Source organism: Vanacampus margaritifer, chromosome 1 (assembly GCF_051991255.1).
Source record: "Vanacampus margaritifer isolate UIUO_Vmar chromosome 1, RoL_Vmar_1.0, whole genome shotgun sequence".
In the NCBI taxonomy this organism is placed as follows: domain Eukaryota; kingdom Metazoa; phylum Chordata; class Actinopteri; order Syngnathiformes; family Syngnathidae; genus Vanacampus; species Vanacampus margaritifer.
In genome coordinates, this window is record NC_135432.1 from 27,520,385 (window position 1) to 27,536,450 (window position 16,066).

The following is a 16,066-nucleotide window of genomic DNA, read 5'->3' on the forward strand; positions in this document are numbered from 1 at the left end:
GTTATTTGATTAAAGAAGAGTACAAAATATAATTTTTGCATCTTTTGTCACTCGTTTGTGGAGATGAGCTAAAGTAAAAGGATTTGGCCAGTGAAAGCGCTGATGAGGTCCTTGCAGCCCATCAGTCATTCAATTAAGCATTCACAGTTGACCAATAGTGTTTTATGTTGTTCAGAGTGAAGTGGAAGGCTGGCACGATGCTCATTTCTAATCTCTTTAAGTAATCAGCCCTGCAGGAGGGCCAATGAGTCTGTCATGTCAAAGTGATTGACTCTACTCCTGCTGCAAAGGTTAGAGGTTTAAGTGAGGCTTCAAGGTTGGATCAGGAAGTGGATGCTAAATTCCACTATGATCAGTTTTTTCAAAACGGCAATATTATCTGACGTTGACATTTTCAAGCCTTAAAGGAGACATGTCCCTTCCGACACTTTCTGCTGTCACTTGAAAGTGGCTCTGGATCTTTGGCCAGCAGAGCTAATCATGTCATGAGCGGATAAACTTGGTGTGGTCGGTCGGTTATTATGTATCTTGTCGAGTGTAGAAAGTCTCGCTCATGGCCACATTTTCAGAAATAGACAGATAGCAGAAAGAGCCAATCACGTGCCTTTCTCATTTCAGTGGTCACTTGGGACAAGACTTCATCATGCGTAATTGATGCAAAATGCTGTCAACCACTTGTTAGTAGGCAGAATTCATTAGTTGATAATAACTTCCCCACAAGCCAATGAGGAAATTGCATATTGCTGTCACATCTACTGCCGCTAGGACCTGTTTTGCAGTGTTTTACAACCGTTCTGGTCTGGAGTCAAGGCACATATTTTACGATGCAAAAATCGCATGGCACACCATCAAACAAGAAGAATGATGATTTACTCGCACATTCAATTAAGGCGCTTTTCCATTACAAGTTTCAGAACAGCCTGCCTGCGCTCTGCCCCGTTCTTGCCTTACTTGGCCTGGCCTGGCCTGGCTTCCATTAGTTCTCCATTACAACAGGCACCAATCAATTGGGGCAGGATCACTTGAACTGTGCGAGCCTCCATTGTACACTTACAGTGTGCGGGGTTGGGGTTTGGCCACAAGATTTCAGGAGTGACAAGTTTTGGCCACAGCATGTTTTGCAGCGATAAAATATTAATTGCAGTTGCACAATGTGGCGACGTCACAAATCATTGCCTGTCAAATGCACAGAAGCTTTCACAAAGATGGAAAATCCAATTCCAGGTTTAGTAAGGAAGGCACAGCCGCCCATCGCAAAGGCATAAAAATACAGTATATACAGTACACATATTGTATTTTACAACAATACTTAAAGGTCCCATAGTATGAAAATGCACTTTAGTGGGGGTTTCTATCAATAATATGCATCCCTGGCCTGTCTACAATCCAACCAGGTATGAAAAAAGTCCATCTGCGACTTCTTTAGCTTTCTCCTCCTTTCTTAAATGTGTGCTTCAAACGGGCAGATTTAACTTCCGTGACTTAGTGACCTCAAAAAGACACGGAAGTGCACTCGACCTAGCCCCCTCGGGTTAGTGGCACCACCTCTGGTAAAGGTTTGTTACGCCCACTGAAATTTGAGAAGCTGGCTGCTCCTTTCTTTTTCTTCCCGTCCCCTCCGTGGAGAGGGGAAACAATGATCAGGAAAAAGTGGTTGCTTCCTTTGTCCCACGTCTTTGAGAAGACGGTGGATTCATTTTATTTTTGAAGGACGTGTACTGAAATCATTTCTCAAAGGACTGTTTTGTTAGTGAAAGCCTGTTCAGAGATTGATTTGCAACACGTTTAAACATAATGTATCGGTCCCAACAGTGTGACACGACTGCAAACGGGAAAGATGTGAGTTTAACATTTTGGATTTAGCCTTCTTTCCTATCCTTTCTAATAAGAGATGTGCACCTTCTACCATATTACTGGTGTATTTTTAGTGCCTAAAGTGGGAGCTACATTTGTCGTGTGGAGGTTGTTTGGTTACAAGAGGTCAGATATGATAAAGCAGACGGGGGTTGGATAATATGAAGCGGTTGCGTATTGTTTTGTCAAGATACAATCCGCGGTGGTTAATTTGCCGTGACTGGTTACTCGCCACTTAGTTGACATGGCTTTGTGATGCTAACCGGTCGCTAAGTGGTCTCAACGAGACAGATTGCACGTTGCGACCGCCCAGTGGCCTAAATGTGCACATTTGTGTTATCCATAACCGCTTGTTAATGTCTACAAGCATTCACGGAAAATCGGATACATTCACGGCAAAATAACATCCGCGACAGATTTGCCGGTTACGGCAAAATAACCATTGCCTAAACAATCACAAACTAACGCTACAATATAGTCTCTGTAGTAACGTTATGCTAGTTTTTCTTATGGTAAAACATTATGTCTACTTTTTTATACATTAAAATAGTTCTCAAATGTGTAAAAGACATGTTTGTATTTTTCTTTTCTTCTGCTCCCATGGTCAGTCATTTCCATTCACAACATTAGCACATGGCTAACATGACCGAAATCACTGCCCCTTCGAGAGAGAAGGGTATGTTTTGAACAGAGCATTTTTTGACTGATTTAGGGACAGCAAAAATATTAGATCCAAAGTCAATTTTGACGAATTCATGTCACAGACATGCCTTTTACACATTTGAGAACTATTTTAGTATGTTGAAAAGTTGAATAATATGAGACATTTAATCATATTTACCAGTGGGGGAAATACTTCTAGAACCGGGTTGGAAGAGGTTGTGAGGAACGGATTCATTGTAAGTCCACATACAACATTGAAAAAATGTAATGCAAAAGTAAACACACAGGGCAAAACCAGGCTGTTTCAGAGTAGAACCTGTACAATGAAAAAGGGGCTTTACTGTAAAAACTGGGCCTTGTGAATGGCAACAGGTCAACACAAAGGTGTCATCTAGTGGAAGAGAATTTAATTCTAATATTATCCCTGCCATAATATTTGTTTCTGGCTGAGATGGATATCACAGATACATTATAGATATACTGTATTATTTGTAGTAAATAAATAATAATTTTCAAACCCATTGAGTGAAACTATAAAAGTTGCTGTGGAACACTTGTTGCTCTCTCATGACACACAAATCTGATGCGATGCAGTGTTTGTGAATAATTGTACCGTAATAAATACATATAGAGTAAAATTACAAAAAAAGGAAATTAGCGCTATGTGTTCCTGGAACTATATGTTTACAGCCATGGTCAAAACCATTATGGACACAAAAAAAGCACGAGACCCTTATTTTTTTAAAGTTGTGATCAGCATCTATTATTTGTGTGTATGCATTCCAAATGTCTAATTTAAAACAAGGAAAATGTGTGAAATTGAATGTCTCCTTGTGGGACAATTCAAGGATCCTTCTCCATCCCGGCCGGCTCCACGTGAATCAGCGCAGAGCAGCCTGCAGGTCAATGAGTTTACAACATACGGTGATGTGAGTCATGTGACACCCAGTGTAGTTGTTCACTCTTGGCGCCCTTGCTCTAGCGAGAAAGTAAATGTGAAGGCGTTTGCACCCTCCCAATGCACACAACACCTCTTAGTTTTCTTCCTCACTCATGATCCTCTTCTCCTTTACACCTTTGATTGCTGCCTATATATTTACTCTTTAAATTGATTGTCATGCATATAACATCATGAACAATAAGATGCAATGCTATTGTATCATAATAGCAGATTGTTTTTATTCATAATTGAAGTATTACGTTATATAATATTAGGCTGTGGCTGACTGGTGGTAATCATTCTCAACTCCTATTCTCATTGTATTTGTATGTGTACACTGGTAACTAATTAATGCAGGCCCAAATTGTAATCCCCTTCTTTCTTGTAGTCACATCTGAATTTACAGCTCTAATTCTATATTGTTCTCTCACCCCTCTCTGCTGACTTTTCTTCCTGTATTTATTTATTTACTCTTTATTTTGTTGCAATAGGCTACATCTGAACCAGGAGATTTACATCATGTCAATAAGCGCTAAATTAATAAAAGAGGGAAACTATTATGTGTGCAGATTTTTTTTCATTGTTCATTATAAAAACATGTATTTTATATAAATGACTTAACTTTTTTTATTTTTTTATAGTGAAGTGCAAGAGTTCAATCAGTAGGCTTTACTAAACAAGTATTTATTTATTTACTCTTTATTTTGTTGCAATAGGCTACATCTGAACCAGGAGATTTACATCATGTCAATAAGCACTAAATTAATAAAAGAGGGAAACTATTATGTGTGCAGATTTTTTTTCATTGTGCTGAGTTATAAAAACATGTATTTTATATAACTGACTTAACTTTTTTTTTTTATATATAGTGAAGTGCAGGAGTTCAATCAGTAGGCTTTACTAAACAAGTATTTATATATTTATGTATTTATTTATTTTAATAGAGTAAGCTATACGAACACAGTGTGAGTAGTACTCACACTTTCACAATCTCTTCTGTAAATGTAATTCCAGGCCAATCGCACTCTCTTGCGCCGCCTGTCGGTTTTATTCCCCTCTGCCTGGCTGGTCCAAGCGCGCTCCCGTTCACGTCAGAACCCAGCCTACTGGTGCTGAGGCTGACGGGGAGGAGGAGGATGAAGACGATGGTGGTGATACAGGAGCAACGCTGAGTTCGCTCTCCCTCTTTTCCCCCTTTTTACCCCCGTCCATTCTAATTTGGACCACATGTGTTTCAATTAAAGGGGCATCTTAGCGACGTAGAAGTATAGAGGCAATTCGGACCGATCGGACGCGGTAGCGCTCTTCACCGCCCTCCTGTCTCCTGAGCCGAGACCGAGATGGGGAATGAGGCGAGCATGGAGGGCGGCGGGCAGCCCGGAGAGGCCGGGATGATGGGCTCCGTGATGCCCGGAGGACCGGCCACCGCAGGGCCGGGAGGACAGCACGTGAAACCCGTCAACGGCTCGGCTGCCGGCGGAGGGATGGGAGTCGGAGGCCCCGTGATGGGGATGACGAGGTAGGGCCAACGGTTCGGCTAAATAGGTAACTGACGTGTGCTTGGGGATTGACTGTAGTGAAGAATGCACATGCTAATTGGAAGGCTGCATTAGGAGGACATTCTTGCGTAGCGTGAGCGATCTCAAGGTGGAACAACCTGCTGCCACCCCACCCCCAAAGAAAAAACATCATCCATTAAAACCATACATTTGACATTGAATGAAAGCGGTTGCTATGGCAGCCACCACCCGAACCCCATCATCTGCCGTCGTGTTCGGCGATGTCATGTGCCGCGATGGTAGTATTTCCCCTCTTGCGTGGCGCGTTGCACGGACCTGGCGTGACGAGCTGCAGAAAAACGCGCGCGCGCGCTCTCGTGTCCACGACCGCACTCACTTACGCGCACGCACAAGCGAGCCTATGTGTTTGTCGTCTCCTATAAATGCAGCATTCATACACGTCACTCATAAAAATGTTTTGTGTTGTTGTTTTATTCTAGAGGTAATGGACACGTGATTATCGTGTCGCGCGCGCGCGCGTGTGCATGTGTGCGCGCGTGTTGCACGGGGCTTGCCTTGAATGTGTGGGCGTGTGTTTGGGGACGTGTGTCATAGTGGTACTATTATGTTAGGAGCTCGAACAGCTACGGCTTGCACATCCCTCCAGCATACATGACTGATGGAAATCAGCGTAAATCTGTGAATGTCATGTCCGTTTAAGATACTGCAAGTCCATGCATGCATCATGTAAAATTGTGTGGCAATAATGCAGAGACAAGACATGCTACAGTTGTGTCGCTTTGATTCCCACCCCTTGTGTGAGAGAGAGGAGTGCATATAGGAGTGAGCGACGACATGGCATATCCATCATTATATAACATAGAGACTCAGAGGAGGCATGATGACAGCTTAAGCTGCCTTCTAATAACAGCTCATCCAAGGCGTCGTAGGTGCACTATTCCGTTTGCTAGAATCAAAAGTGTTGGAAAAAAGGTTTGGTGTGCGGCGCATCGCATTAAGTATTGATACCACGAGAATAAGAGGCCATGTGAAGAGAATGATCACGTGCACGCCGTGTTTGCCTATACAGCCCCCTCCCCGTGTCGTCTCTCGTTTGCAATGCCTGCACATCTCCTCTTCCTCCCCTTATGTCGGCTTCCCCCTCTACATTTGAGCGTCCTTCTGGAGGGAGGATGCTTATCTCCTCTTCTATTGCTCTTCTTTCCCCATCTCTACATATCTCCTCACAGCTATTGTATGGTCATAGAATGGACGTATGAGGCAGAAAGAGAATCATTTATTGTAAGTTAGCAAATCAATCCATTCATGCGATATTTTTTTTAATAGCGCTTTACTTCATGAGGGTCACAGGTGGACTGGAGCCTATCCCAGCTGACTTTGGGTGAGAAGTGGTGTACATCCTGGACTGTTTGCTGCATTCTGACAAACCATTCACATTGCACTGCGCAAAGTCGCGACCCACTTTTATATATGTTAAAAATAGAGACAACATATTGTTTGAAAAATTGTCTTTAAAAACATGTATTTGTTAGTATAACAATATTTACATGTTCAAAGTGCATTTCAGAAGAGCCTATTAAAAAAAATGAGGGTGAACAAAAAGGTAAAAAAGTTTAAGTAAAATTTGTAATTTCTTTGTGTCCATCTGAAGAGCCTGGAAGAGGCTATTCAAAAAACGCTGGAAGTTGCATTTGCACTACTCTCGTGTTCTTTTGTGCAGCACTGATTGCGAATTCAAGTGTGTTCAACGCTGCGTCAAATAAGTTTGACTTTCTGCCAACTTTTGAGGCAAACTTTGAATATCCGCCAGCTCCTTAAAATTGTATACTAGCCTGCCATGACCCACTTTTGGGCCACGACCCATCAGTTGAAAATCACATATTATTGAGAGTCTTCAATGACCCACAACTGGAGCACTCTAAGAAAACCCATGCAAACTTCACATAGGAAAGCTGGAGCCGAGATTCAAACCCAGCTTTTATGTTGTGGGTATTGTTTGGATGAGGTTAGGTGGGAAGTCCATAGTTTAAAAGCATCCTGGGCACAGCAAAAGAGTACAGCTCATCCGTAAAGGAGCATGTAAACAACCAGATTTTCAAACAGAATTTCACATGACAGTCGTGCAATATCTGCCTCGCCCTCGATCTTATACGTCAATTATCGATTGATCGATTAGTGATGCGCTTCATTTAAGTTTTACTTCTGTCGTTGTGCACACCAACGTTAACATAAAGTAACAAATGCGACAGAAACTGGTCTATGTGCATTAGAACCCAGTTGCGACGGTGACAGACTGCACCTGCAAGTGCAATGTGTGCATGTGCTGTCTGGCCTCACTTCCTTCCCCGCCCTAGATTTTCAGCCAATCGCAAGCAACCTGTTAGTGACTCCGGCTCCCTGCTACTGGCATGCACAGTCTGAAGTGCAAAGATGTAAGGATCAGGAGAGTGATGGAGATATAAAGCAAGCTGAAAGGGTCAGAGTAGTGAATGCAGAAAAAAAAGCAATAAGGCTCTAGAATGGAGCGCTTTCTAAAGGGCATAGAAATAGAAGAAGGTGGGTGGAAGGAACAGATGGATGGAAAGGTCAAATATGAAGAAAAAAAATTGACTGAATCATTGAGACCACTGAAAATAAAGTCCAACATACTATTATCTGAAAAACAAAAATCAGCCAGAGTGCCAAAGGCTGCCGTACATTTTTTTTTCATGTCTAAAAACACCCTAGTTTTTGATTTTGATGTTCTATCATCTGCATTTGGCTGGCAACCAATCCTGGTTGTTCACCGCCTCTCGCCTGAAGTCATCTGAGATAGACTCCACAGCGCATCCACCAGCCTAGTAATGACAAGCATTCTCGAAGTTGGATGGAGGTTTGTGTTTGGTATGTTTCAGGAAACATAAAGTGTTACGTTTATTTGTATAGTCCTGAATCACAGAAGAGTCTCAAACGGCTTGACAGTTGACAAATATCAACAGCATCCTCTGATCTAAACATTTGCAAAACAAAGAGTCACTGCAAGGACTGTATGTGATCCACTCAACAAACATGCTGAACATTCTTTGCCAAAGATACTTAATTTTTTCAAAAAAGGTGTGTAAAAATTTAGTCGCTATATTGTGTTTGTTGAATTCAATAAAACAACTTATTTAAAAATAATTCGATTATAAAATGACAGTTTACGTGTTTGGTACGACGGCGTATTAGGGCCACATATAAATATATATCTTTTTATAAGGGGTGTAATATTCGGAGAAAAAAACCCTCACAAATTGACGAGAAATAAATTCACTGATTTATGAGGAAAAAAACCTCAGAAACTTGCGAGACGCAGCTACCTATAATCTGGATGAGCTGCTGGCTTTTGTCCACCAGGACGTACAACGTATAACGTAAAGATTCGTTGGTGGTTAATGGAACAATCTATAGAATAAAAATAAAGGCAGAATGGAGACGGATCTAAATGTTACACTTTATACACGGCAAGCTACAGTGACAACACTAGCCAATCAGAAGCTAGCAGACTTTAGGTAAATGCAAGTGAATGGCTGAGAACAGCAGATTCAACACATCAATTTAGCGACTTGTACCCAACGCTTCAATGTGTGAATGCTTAATATAATATGGTTAATCTCTGCTAAAGCAACTACTTTATTTGAAAACCCGACCGAAAAGTATTGGCACAAACGTCTGAGGATGCTATGTGGATTTCTTGCAAATTTCTGACTTTTTTTCCTCGCAAATCTGTGAGTTTATTTCTCGTTAATTTACGAGTATTTCCTCTCACAAATTTGCTACTTTATAATGTCACAAATTTGCAAATTTTTGTTTTGTAAATTCATGAGTTTTTTTTCTCAGAATATTACCCCCCTTCATATTTATACTTGGCCCTAATACGCCGTTGTAGTTTGGTATGAATTAAACTAAATTGCAAGGCTTATAAAGTACTGTACATGACACTAACATTGCTTATAACCAGTAATGTATACATTGCATTATAGTCTATACTGTATAAAGCTAATGAATAAAACCTGTAATGTGCTCTGTATTATTACAACATTTCAGGTGGTTTTGATTAACTATGCTTACACCTCTTCCTATTCTCTATTGAGGTTACAGCAAATGTGAATGAAAAAATTATTTTTTGCGCTTATATTTTTTCTAAACCATCTGACACATTCAAAACAAAATGTGCCAATCAATCAGAGGCAATTTGGGGAGGACACAAAAGTGCACAAAAGCACAAAATAATGGAGCCCTAATTTACTGCAAGCGGGAGCGGTGCTATAAATACATAAAAGGCACACACAAAAAGTATATGAGAAGAAATGTGTGAAGTCTTGATTAGTGTAAGGAGAAAATGAAGAAGGGAATAAAGAGCAATGATGTCCAGATGGCTCAATGAAAAGGACTTGGAGGGAGAGAGAGAGAAAGAAGGAGAGAGAGAGAGCGCACATATGGAGCAGAACATTCGCTTGCTGTAGTGTCACGTGTTCATGTTCCATCTGACTCAACTCGCACATGCCAGGCTGCTTCTCGTGTACTTTGTTGTGTGTATTTGTGTGTATGCCAGTATGTAATCTATAATGATCATGTGCGAACATATGGACAAATTGTTGGGACTGAACAAATCTTCCTCACACCAATTCACTATTTACACGGCTTTACTTTCTATCTATCTATCTATCTATCTATCTGTGTCCTGACATGTCACGAGGCGGCCATTTTGCCACTTGCTGTCCACTGAAAGTGACATCACAGTTGCTCAGGGCTCAGACAATGACCAATCACCTCTCACCTGTTTTTTTTTTTTTTAAGCTGACCCCTGATTGGTCGTTACCTGAGCCCTGAGAAACTGTGATGTCACTTTCAATGTACAGTAAGTAGCAAAATGGCCGCCTCGTGACATGCCTAAAAACAGGTGGATTTTGCAGCTTAACTCACATTCCACAAACTCAATATTAATCAGAATGCCGAGTTTAGACTAGAAGGGACACATAAAACATGCTATTATAAATAAAATGTTTGGGTTGGATTTTCCTTTGAAGGTGATTAGCAAATAGTTTAGGATTTACATTACAATTACAGAGTTTTCCTCAGAAATGCACAGTGTGCTCACCAAGAAGTGTGTCAACTTCCTGTGACTTCCATGTTTGTTTCAGAGGCTATTACGCAGTGCTGACTACAGTTGTGAAGGTCACGCCGTGTTTTCTCATTATGTTGTCGGCCAGAATTTGCCGCGTGTTCACATGCATGTACACTTCGTTATAGCTCGGAAACTACGCAGCCTGGATTGCCGCTATTGCTGTGTTGACTCCCATTAGCCTTTAGTCTTGTTTAGTGAAGCACTTTGACAAATGGGTTTCAAACCCATCTATTTGCTTTTCCACACTACTACACTGATTTACCGCCCTGTCTGTCTCTTATCCCTCACTGCGGTTTACTCAAAGATCGTGGTCATTAAAAAAACAAAAAAAAACAAAAAAACAACATACAACAACCTCATCATCTCAATCATTCAATTGTTTTAAATCTTTATACCATACCCTGAATGGTATACTGTGTGTGGCTTCTAAACTACAATGGATTTGGCTCACAGAAGACTAACATCTACACACAAAGCAATAAAATACTCTTAATTAATGTCTTGCATGGCAAAATATCCCTGAAAGAAATTCTAGCAAAACATCCTCCCTGAGTCAAAAGTGCAAATCAATCCACAAAGCTCAAGCTGAGGTAAATAACAACTACAAAGAGTAATTGAGAGCACTTTGAGTTGGTCCCGTAGCAGCGGAGTGACACTTCCATCTCACGACTCCCTTCCCTGCGGAAAGATTGGCACCACCAAACACACACAAATGGAATGTTATTGTAGCCGGCATGAAATTGGGGGGGGGGAAATGGGAGTTTTAAAAATAGGTCATTTTGTCGGATGTGCTCAAAGGTTTGCGCTATAAAAGAGACTTGTCTTCAGCATCTCCCAAGAGGGAATGCAGCTTCTTGCCGGCTTGTCTGGTTGTGTTCAAATGATTGACAGTTCAATTCTGTTCTAACACTTGTACATCGATACAAAGTGTCTCCAATGAAGACAATGAACATGTGGCTGATTTTATCTGAATATCATAGAATGAAAAATTAGAACTAGTTGTCGGAGAGATGCTAGTCTGCTTCTTCACTACCGGTGAGGTGCCGTTGGGCAAGGCTGTGTCTCCACCCTAAACTCAAAAGGTGCAACAATGTTTACACACCTTTCACTTTGACATCTCTTCTTGCATGCCTGCATGTGTGCGATTTGGCTTTTGCGGAGTGTGCAGCACAAAAGTATACAGCAGGGTGTTAGTTTGAATTTCACCCTGAGGGATTATGATGAGTATATTAATAAAAACATTTAATTTAAAAATGAAAACAAAGATGCCAACCTATATCATGACTTCTCTTGGACATTGTAAATATTTTGTCAGTAACATTTTGATTTTGTCAGGAGCACTTACGTCTCAGCCAAAATAAACACACTTAAATTATATATGTATGATGACATAAAATTCCAACATGATTATTTATTTTTTTACTCATTTGTCATGCAACGTTAGCATAGCATGTCTAAAGTCATTCACCTAGGTACTATTCAGTGCGGTCCTGCCCCTTGTCCTCAAACCCAAGTTATCGCCGTCTCCCAGGTTGAGGGTGCGCTAATCAGCAGCCTAAGACTCTGGGCAGTTGATGAAGTTTGACTATCAGACTTTTTCATCCGCTACCGCTGCACAAGAGCATCGCACTGACTCCAAGTGTTGAAGTCAGCTTATAAGTGACCATCATAACAGGAACAGTCATCTCTTTAACACATCATCCTTGCACTCCACTTTCAGTCAGGCTTGACTCATCATTTTCCATTCAATTCAACTGTTACGCTAGCATAACAAGTGGACAGGCGTGGATTGATTGGTCATGCCTGGAGAATGAGGCACAAGGATGAAGCAATCAAAAAGTGGCCATTGTTGTGTTACTGTCTCGGATGCTACGTGTGTGTGGCATCAGCGCTAACACAATACCCCACACATCAGAAAAACAAGATGGACTATTTCATATAATTTGATCAATAAAGGAATTTCATTTTGAAAATCAATTAATATTACTAATACAAGTGTTTGAATTATTGGCAGTTCTTATCATTCAAACGGTAATAATTGTTTCAAAGGGGGGAAAAAAATCGAAAATAATAGTTGTTGCACTTGTATTGCAAAAATGTCGTTGCCGTTGTTGATCTGTGATCTGAAGTGTCATATGGCAGCCATTTTGCATACATTCACTCAATAGCAAAAAATGTATGACTTTGTGAAAGCGTCAGAACAATGACATAGCTTTACCGTTATTATGAATGTACAGTGTAATGAATGTCAAGAGTGTAATAGGTTTAACGCTGGTATCTCTCGAGTTTGAAGGGCAACACATGGAAATTGTGCAACTCACATGCTTGCTATGAAGCTGTTTACGTCTTTGCTGTTATGAAAGATGTGTGTCAGTGGTCCAGCACCATTTGCTTGGTCAGTGGGTTCTATCAACAAAGCTGTGATAAAATGAAGTAGTAAATGCAAACATTTCTTGATATTCAAATTATGCACTATTATTAAATTAGACGGGTTAACCTTGACAGACAATAATGCTAAAATGTTACTTAAAACATGGCCAGTTCTGGAAAATAATAAAGAAATGCAATTGGACCGCACTGAAGGTTGAACAGCGTCATGGAACACCTTGGCGGTACCAGTGTAAATACAATATAAGCACCTCAAATGTCCTCGGAACTATTGCACTTATATTCCATCTTACAGGATCCCTTTGCTGACCCTATAGTAACTAAGCATACGTTTTTGAAGCTGCCCACACGAGCATTTTAACATGCAAATGCATCTATAGATACTTCTATAGACTTCAAAGATAGAAATAATTAGTCAAAACTGTCAACGGGAAAAAATGCCAAGTGTTTCGGCAGTAAAGAGAGCAGCTGTCTGCTAGCCCTGCGGCTCTGCTGTGCTTTTGGTGTAACACGTCCATGTTTTTAGGTGGGGGGCCTGAGCCTACCATCTACTTGTCTCTGATTCTGTTTGACATCCTGGATCACACCTACTGAGTAGGAAGAATGGAGGAGAGTAGTGCAGTAACGCTAACTGAAAACTAGGCTGTGACCATTTTTGCTTTTTACTTAATGTATGTACTTTGTACATTTCAGAATCGGTATATTTTTACCTTTAGTTAAAGAGGAAATTTGAGATTTGATTGTCGCGTCACTTCACTAATCCCTCCTCCCCTCAAACATGGTCATTCATAATGCCACGTGATTATGAATGGACTTAGTCGTGTTAAATGATCACAGAGAATGCTGTCAGCCTCAACAAAATAGCAGCACTAGCCATCCCTTACCAAAAAGTAAAAAAAAAACAAATACTTTAAATACACAATATAGAGTATACTTAAGATACCTACGTTTATTTTTCGAGTGTACTTATTCTTGTATTAAAAGTAAACTGTAAATTAACTCCTTGGGACTAAATTGACCCATTTTAGTACACTTAAAAGTATACTTAAGTATATTATAAAGTATATTAATAAGTATACTTTTGAGTATACTTTATAGTATATATATATATATGTATATGTATGTATATATATATATATATATATATATATATATATATATATATATATATATATATATATATATATATATATATATATATATATTGTATTGTACTGTACATATATATATATATATATATATATATATACAGAGCACATACATCACAATACAAATAAAACAACAAAGCACAACATAATTATAAAAAAAGAGGAGAAAGGCACTTATGTTTATATTAACAAGAATAGGTATCAACTCCAATTTCCTGAATCTTGTTTTTAAACAAAGAAACTGTCGTCGGAGAAATGAGTCTGAGTTTGTTCTGTAGGGTGTTCCAATCATTTGCTGCTGCGAATTGAAAGAAATTACAGCCAAATGTAGTAAGTGTTTTTGGAGGGGTAAACTTAACAAACTCACTAGAACTAGTACTGTAAGTAGTCTGAGCAAGATGGAGAAGTGATGACAGGTAGGATGGTGCCATGCCAAGAAAAGTGTTATAGATAAAGACAAACCAGTGATGAATTCGCCGTGTTTGAAGCCAGCCCGCTAATTTGTAAAGATCGCAATGGTGAGTCTGAAATGGGCCATTTGTCACAAATCGGATAACTGAATGATAAAAGGTGTCCAGTTTTTTAAGAGTGGAGTTTGGTGCTATTCTGTAAATAAGGCCTCCATAGTTAAGAATAGGCAACAATGTCATCTTCACTAGCATGCACTTTGTGGCATGAGTGAATGAGGCTTTATTGCGAAAAAGGAAAGATAATCTGGCTTTAACCTTAGCTTGCAGGTTACTGATGTGTGTGGCAAATGACAGTGATGAATCCAACCAGGTACCTCTATTTAAGTGCACTATTAGGTATACTTAAATATACTTGAAAGTATACTTTGTAGTATACTTATGTTCACAGCAAAAATAGATGAATTGACAGGAATCGAAGTAGCAAACTCTGGTACCAAAGGTAAAGGCCTTAACCTCTAGGATATCCAGCCACAGGGAGTTTGGGGCTTTATAAATGAATTAAAAATAATAATAATAATTCAAGTACAGGCAGCACGGTGGCTGACTGGTTAGCACGTCCGCCTCCCAGTGCAGAGGACGTGAGATCGAGTCCGGGCTTCGGCCTTCCTGGGTGGAGTTTGCATGTTCTCCCCGTGCTTGTGTGGGTTTCACCGGGTACTCCGGTTTCCTCCCACATTCCAAAGACATGCATGGCAGGTTAATTGAACACTCCAAATTCTCCATAGGTGTGATTGTGAGTATGGTTGTTCGTCTCTGTGTGCCCTGCGATTGGCTGGCAACCAGTTCAGGGTGTACCCCGCCTACTGCCCGAAGCCAGCTGGGATAGGCTCCAGCATCCCCGCGACCCTAGTGAGGAAAAGCGGTCAAGAAAATGGATGGATGGATGGATGGAATTCAAGTACACAACATTTAATTGGTAGAGTATAGAATATAATAGAACTGTCATTGTCAACTGTCACAATGAAACTTATTTCATCAGCATCCTTGTATTTACTTACTTACTCCAATAAGTACAAGAAAAGTAAACTGGAAGTATACTCTCTTAATTTTGAGTATACTTCAAAAAGTACGAATACATTCTCAGTATTATGTTAACTTTTAGTATATGTTTCAGTATACTTATAATTATACTTCACATTTACTTGGTGGAGTATACTTCCAATAAGAACAAGAAAAGTAAACTGGAAGTATACTCTCCTAATTTTGAGTATACTTCAAGTATACTTTTTGGTAAGGGATACTAAGATAGCATTGTCATTGTAAACAAGCAGACATCAGCCATGATTGCTTCGTTGGTAGCATATGACTTATTTGTTATAGTAGAGGGTTACTGTAACACTAAATATTATTGGTTTGAAGATTTATTATTATTATTTTTTTGTTGTTGTTGCAAAGTACAAACAATAAAAAATCTAAAAGTGATGATAAACGATGAAATGTTGCCAATTCTGCTTCACTTCTGAACTCTCAGCTATACCTGAGGTGCTGCGTCTGCTTCTGCTTGCTATTAATAGGCGGAGTTGATAGCAAATGAGGGATGTGCTTTTTTTTTTTTTATTCCCTGAGGTGAATACTCACACCGTTTCAGAAAAGCTTTAGAAGCAGCACAAGCCAGCGCGAGGCTGCACGGGTGTCACGTTGACTATCCCGATTTGTATTACTGATTAAATGTTCTTCTTCAGGCGCGGTGGTCTGTCCTTTTCTTTTTTTAACAAATATATCTGTACTGTACCCATGTCGAACTGTCCATTGGCAAGAATAACTTGGTTCTCTATGTGCTGTGTCATCAGTAGGTGGAAATATAAAGAGCTTTTTGAACATTGAAGTAAAAGGCCATTTACCATTTTATCCGTCAATCATGCAATGTTGGGGGTGTTTGCTATGGAAGTGTCATATATCTTACCTAGATACTCAGTGTGACGATACATGGTGGCATA

At 40.0% G+C, this 16,066-nt stretch overlaps 1 protein-coding gene across 4 annotated transcripts in view; it reads left to right on the plus strand.

Annotated features, from left to right (window-relative positions):
• Positions 1-4,570: 4,570 nt before the first annotated feature.
• Positions 4,571-16,066, plus strand: part of bsna (bassoon presynaptic cytomatrix protein a) — a 97,554-nt gene continuing 86,058 nt past the window's right edge. For all 4 annotated transcript variants that reach the window (XM_077544523.1, XM_077544532.1, XM_077544540.1 and 1 more), the window contains exon 1: positions 4,571-4,976. In XM_077544523.1, the coding sequence (XP_077400649.1) occupies positions 4,798-4,976 (179 nt within the window). In that variant the 5' untranslated portion in view covers positions 4,571-4,797. The remainder of the gene's footprint in view (positions 4,977-16,066) is intronic.